Source organism: Linepithema humile, chromosome 1 (assembly GCF_040581485.1).
Source record: "Linepithema humile isolate Giens D197 chromosome 1, Lhum_UNIL_v1.0, whole genome shotgun sequence".
Taxonomy (NCBI): Eukaryota; Metazoa; Arthropoda; class Insecta; order Hymenoptera; family Formicidae; genus Linepithema; species Linepithema humile.
This window is the reverse complement of record NC_090128.1, coordinates 41,875,669-41,881,942: the sequence shown is the minus strand read 5'-3', so window position 1 is coordinate 41,881,942 and position 6,274 is coordinate 41,875,669. Positions and strand designations below refer to the sequence as shown.

At 37.2% G+C, this 6,274-nt stretch overlaps 2 protein-coding genes across 2 annotated transcripts; both read left to right on the top strand.

Annotated features, from left to right (window-relative positions):
- The first annotated feature begins 747 nt into the window (after positions 1-747).
- On the top strand, positions 748-2,175 carry LOC136997463 (fatty acid synthase-like). Its single transcript, XM_067348376.1, has 3 exons — positions 748-832; positions 936-1,354; positions 2,116-2,175. Exons 1-3 carry the CDS (start codon positions 748-750, stop codon positions 2,173-2,175), a joined length of 564 nt encoding a protein of 187 aa, XP_067204477.1.
- Positions 2,176-5,498: 3,323 nt separating this feature from the next.
- Positions 5,499-6,251, top strand: LOC136997461 (uncharacterized). Its single transcript, XM_067348371.1, has one exon. It carries the CDS (start codon positions 5,499-5,501, stop codon positions 6,249-6,251), a length of 753 nt encoding a protein of 250 aa, XP_067204472.1.
- Positions 6,252-6,274: the final 23 nt, after the last annotated feature.

The following is a 6,274-nucleotide window of genomic DNA, read 5'->3' as shown; positions in this document are numbered from 1 at the left end:
TTGTAACGTAGCGTGTATACACGCTTATGCTACGTTATGACTTTCTCTGTGCATTGAAGTACTTAACTCAACGTAACACGTTACGGAAAAGCGGTGACTTTTAATCTGTGCGGGAATTGATATTTACGAGTGATACAAGTAAAGTACTATGATTAAACACAGTAAATACAGTGATGTTTTGAAATAAATTGTGTAGTGTCAAGTGAAATTGAGAAGCTGTTATTTTCAAGACGGACAATCGTCACAAAAAATACAAACTCGTCGATTCTCTCCAAGGTAAGAATATTTAATCAAACTGCGGTTACTACTTCGTCTTCGCTTTATATTTTTAGTTAATTTGTCATTTATGTAAAACTTGCGTCATCAAATATTTTACTTTGAAGCATTACGTTATAGCCCCCCTAAACGATCAATAATAATTGTACAATATTGTATAGGAAATACACGAATAATCTAAACTTCAATGTAAAATCAAAATTATCAATAATATTATGCAATATAAAATATTATACAATAACATTGACCGTGTAGAGGGGCGCTTGTCTTATGACGCGTCCCTGCTTGCCCGTTGTATCGGACTCGTAAGTAGCGAACTATTTTCCGTTATAACTCGAAAACTAAGCTTCGGACAAAATTTTGCAAAAGGAAAAATCGTCTTAGAATTCGTTCAAGAACATGACATTTCAAGGACATCAGGTTATTTCGAATCACCCTGTATAGGCTATTGCAGCTGCATATGATTGTATTATGTCAGGCCAATGTGAGGACGCAATAGTTGGAGCCGTAAACCTTTGCTTACAACCTATGTTACATATGCAATTCTTTCGGCTTGGTATTATTTTCACTAAAATTACTTAATTTTATAATACAAGTTAATTTAATATACTATATTTGATATACTATATTGAACAAATACATACTGTACATAATTTTAGGTGTTTTATCTTCTGATGGATATTGTAGGCCATTTGATACTGCCGCAAGCGGTTATTCGCGTTCCGAAGCCGTGTCGGTAGTATATCTTCAAAAAGCTAAAAATGCGAAAAGAATTTATGCTATATGTAAACAGATTAAACTAAATAATGACGGTTACAAAGAACAAGGAATAACATTTCCATCGTCGCACATGCAAAGTGCCTTATTAACAGAGTTTTACAATGAGTGCAAAATACCACCATCTGACTTGGATTACATCGAAGCACATGGTACTGCTACTAAAGTTGGCGACCCCGAAGAAATCAATGCTATTCGTAACGTTCTGTGTCAAAATAGAAAAATCCCATTGATGGTGGGATCCGTAAAATCCAATCTTGGTCACGCAGAACCTGCCAGCGGCTTCACACAAATCGCTAAGGTAAAACAATTTATTTAACAAATTATTTTATTATAACATAAAGACAAACAGTTTAGAATAACAAACAAAATAAGACATTTAAAACAATTACAAATTACCAAAATAATTCTTTTATGTAATTTTACCATTATATTATTTATGTAACATTTTTAAGATAGAAAGAAATATTTCAAATAATAACTATTAACATTGTTAAAAAAGAACATTAAATAGTTGTAATCCTTTAATTTAAATGTAATTACCAATTTCATCAATAAAATAAAAACTATAAAGTCTTTATTTATTCAAGAAAGGTAATCTTTTAGATATAAATAAACACAAAGATTCTTATGCTAAAGCGTTTTAGTATAGCAAATATTATGTTTCGTGTTATTAATCTTATAACTGTCTAACTACAAAAAAAAGATCAAGTACTATAATTAATTCAAATTTATATATCAAAATTTATTAATTTTTGTAGGTGATAATAGCATTTGTGTTGAAACATTCTTTTTGACTTTCGCGCCAATTATATTTTCTTTTGGCTTCCGCCGATATCGCATCGGACCCCGCTACGATGCAGGCGCCTCTATTAACGACGTTCACGCCGTATTATTATTATTCTTCTCAGTTCTCATGTTATGTTCACCGGCGCTCTTACGTATACACGTGTTAGCTTGTTCGCGCCTATGTTCCTTTTTTTGTACTCTCGTATAATATATACTTTTCATTTGTTAGTGTCATTACAGTTCATTTTCATTCCCGAATCTTTCGTGTAACAGGTTATGGGCCCAGGCCCGCAAGACTTATTAGGAAGTGCTTTCTTTCTCGTCTTTTCGTGAAACGTTTATTTTGTTTCCTCGCGAGCCGACATATTCCTTTGCTACCTTGCGATTCGGTCGAGCTGTTGCCAACTGTGTGCTTTTTTCAACGACACATTGGACAAATACAGAGTGCAAAATGAGTGAGAATTCAGACTTGAGAAATATAACAAAGTTCGATGGACAAAACTTCCAGTTATGGAAATTCCAAATGAAGGCCATCTTTGTCGCACATGATCTCTTAAAGATTGTCGAGGGTATCGAAGTTAAACCAGAAAACCCGGACGACCTTCGAAATGCTTGGACAAAAAGGGATGCCCGAGCAATGTTCATTATATCGTCCTCAATGGAATATTCGCAACTCGAGTACCTTATCACGTGCACGACAGCAGCAGAGATGTGGACGAAGCTTAGCTCTATCCATGAGCAGAAAAGTGCATCAAACAAATTAACGCTTACGACAAAATTCCATGAATACCGCATGGCGCCTGGCGATTCTATTGCTCAGCACATTGCCAAAATCGAAAATATGGCAAATCAGTTAAAAGACATTGATGAAAACGTATCGGACATTATGATAATGGCCAAAATACTCGGAACCTTACCTTCAAAATACAACGCCCTTATCTCGGCTTGGGACAGCGTGAACGCAGTGGAACAAACACTCCCCCGGCTACGAGAAAGACTGATACGAGAAGAAGCCCGAATGACATCGATGGATGAAACGAGTAATGCCCTGGCGACGACGAGCATCTCAACGAACAAACAGCAGAAGCAGCGCCAACCTCGAAGCCAACCACATAGCAACGATTCAACGACATTTAAGAAGAAAATTGTGTGCAATTTTTGTCATAAAACCGGCCATATTGCAAAGTACTGTTTCGCGAAAAGAAAGACATTGAAAACAACGGACAAAAATAAAGACAATAAAAGTGACGATTCGACTAATTCCACCGCGTTCATAGTGCAAGACAACAAAATAATTGATAGAGAAATAGCAATATTTTCCGAACTCGACGAAGGCCACGTTTGGCTTCTCGATAGCGGCGCGTCGCGGCATCTTTGTTGTCAAAAAGAGTGGTTTACAAATTTGTTACCGTGCAACAACGAATATGTCTATCTCGGTGACGGCAGAAACTTAAAAGTCGAAGGTCGCGGAAGCATTCTTATTTCTCGACTAGTCAATAATGAGTGGCTTGATGGTGAAATCAACGATGTTTCATATGTTCCATATTTAAAGAAAAATCTTTTTTCCGCTGGCACATGCACCTCTAAAGGCTTTTCTATTACCTTACGTAGTGACCACGCAGAAATACTTTCGAAAGATGGACAAATCGTTGCACACGGTATCAAACGAAGAAATAATTTAATACTTCTACTGATAAAACCGAGAATGAAAACCGCAGTAAACTATGCGTCTTTAGCGCCTTTAAAAATATGGCACGAACGCCTCGGCCACGTTAATTGCAATTCGCTTACTAAAATGATATCGAACGGTTCGGTCACAGGAATAAATTTATCAAATAAGAAAAGTTTCTTTTGCGAAGACTGTCCGTTAGGCAAACATGCAAGATTATCATTTACATCAAATAAAGCAAAAAGCGATATCGTTCCTGGCGAAATAGTCCATGCCGACTTATGCGGCCCGATGCAAACACCGTCGATTGGTGGAGCAAAATTTTTCTTATTATTCAAAGATGAATGTTCAGGTTATAAAACAGTTTTCTTTTTGAGACATAAAAGCGATGTTTTCGATTACTTAAAAGATTTCCTTAACTTAGTTAAAAATCAATTTGGAAGAAACATAAAAGTCCTAAGAGCCGATAATGGCACTGAATTCACAAATTTAAACACTCGCAATTTATTAAAGGAACGAGGCATAAAATTACTCACATCAGCACCTTTTACCCCGGAACAGAACGGACGCGTAGAACGCGAAATGCGCACAATCGTAGAAAGCGCACGTTCAATGCTTTTAGCGCGAAATCTTCCTAAAAATCTTTGGGGTGAAGCCGTTAACACGGCAGTTTACATACTAAACAGAACAGTACCCGCGTATCTCAAAAAGACACCAATCGAAGTTTACATGAACAAGAAACCTGATTTATCGCATATTAAAACATTCGGTTGCAACGCGTATGCTCATGTTCCTAATATTTCACGCAAAAAATGGGATCCTAAATCAGAAAAGAAACTCTTTGTTGGTTATGAAAAAGACACGCATAATTATAGATTATTAGACACGCGAACAAAACGCATTACGATTTCTAAAAATGTTATTTTTGACGAGTACCCGACTAACGAAACAAAAACAAAAGGAGTTTGGATATCTATCAATCACGACACCGAAATTGTAAACGACAATGGTCCCCACGAAGTAGAAATGTTAGATAATTCAGATATTTTTGAAGATGCGATAGGTCCACCGCCAGATCAAGTCACTGACAGATCAGAGCAGCATTTCGACGAGCAGCGCGATGGACAGGAACGATATTACTTACGTGATCGTAAAAATCTACACGCACCCGAGCGTTACGCGGCCTACGCATTATCATGCGACACACCGAACACTTATAAGGAGGCTATCACTAGTAAAGACAAAAGTCAATGGATAAACGCAATCGAAAAGGAACTAAAAGCTCATGAAGATAATCAAACATGGGAAATTACCTCACTCCCTAAAGATCGAAAACCGATAGGCTACAAATGGGTATTCAAAATGAAAGATTCATCCAACAAAAATGTGTCACATTATAAAGCGCGCTTGTGTGCCCAAGGTTTTTTGCAACAAGCCGACGTAGATTATAGTGAAATCTTTTCTCCAGTTGTAAGATATGTGTGAATCAGTAAGACTCTTGTTAGCGATAGCAGCAAAAGAAAAATTAAAATTGATTCAATTTGATGTAAGCACAGCTTATCTGAACAGTAACTTAAAAGAGACTACATATATGAAAATCCCAGATGGACTGAATGTCAGAGGAGAGAATCTAGTATTAAAATTAAAAAAGGCTATTTACGGTTTAAAACAATCAGGTCGTTGTTGGAACGAAAAATTTGATACTTTTATAAAAAGCAACGGATTCTCTCAATGTGCTTCAGATAAATGTGTATATACAGCAAATTACGAAGGAGATAAAGTGTACTTGGCCCTCTATGTAGATGACGGTCTCATATTCGCACGACACAACGAAACGCTACTAAAACTAACTTCACTACTCAACAAAAACTTCAAAATAACCACAAACAAACCCGAATACTTTGTCGGAATGGAAATACGACACGTCCATGACGGAATTTTTCTATGTCAAACAAATTACATTGATAAGATATTGCGAAAATTTAATATGTCAGAAGCGAATCCTATCAATATCCCGGCAGACCCTCACACGTACTTAGAAAGCCCGTCTAACCACGAAGAATGCAATGTCCCATATCGCGAAGCAGTCGGTTCACTCCTATTTCTATCAATGATCTCGAGACCCGACATTGCATTTGCAGTTAGTGTTGCGAGCCGATATTTGAATAACTACAACAATGCGCACTGGAATGCTGTGAAACGCGTATTCCGCTATATCAAAGGTACTAAAGATCTCGGAATCTTATTTCGACACGAAGGCAATGGCAAACTGATAGGTTTTTCGGATGCGGATTATGCGGGCGATCGGGACACACGTCGTTCCACCTCAGGATACGTATTCACGTTAAATGAAGGATGCGTCACATGGTCATCTAAGCGACAAGCTTCTGTTAGTCTAAGCACGACGGAAGCCGAATTTATCGCTGCAAGTGAGGCGACAAAAGAAGCTATTTGGCTTCGGAAATTATTAGCCGACCTCGGACATAAACGTATCGAACCTGCCGTACTATACATAGACAATCAAAGCGCAATAAAATTATCTAGGAACCCCGAGTTCCATCGAAGGTCAAAACATATTGATGTACGACATCAGTTCTTATGCGAAAAACAACGCAATGGCGAAATTGATACCAAGTATGTAAAATCCGCCGAACAAATCGCCGATGCGCTCACAAAGCCTCTATGTTATGAAAAATTTATCACTCATAGATCTAAAATCCTCACTATTTCTAAGATGTAATAATTTTGCGAAAACGCTCAAGT

What these genes read in the sequence shown, in the direction of transcription:
- LOC136997463 (XM_067348376.1), top strand. Translation starts at nt 748, where the DNA reads ATGTCAGGCCAATGTGAGGACGCAATAGTTGGAGCCGTAAACCTTTGC. An exon ending in TATGCAATTCTTTCGGCTTG is followed by an intron (nt 833 to 935) that starts GTATTATTTTCA and finishes ACATAATTTTAG; the next exon opens with GTGTTTTATCTTCTGATGGA. An exon ending in GCTTCACACAAATCGCTAAG is followed by an intron (nt 1,355 to 2,115) that starts GTAAAACAATTT and finishes TTCGTGTAACAG; the next exon opens with GTTATGGGCCCAGGCCCGCA.
- LOC136997461 (XM_067348371.1), top strand. Translation starts at nt 5,499, where the DNA reads ATGTCAGAAGCGAATCCTATCAATATCCCGGCAGACCCTCACACGTAC.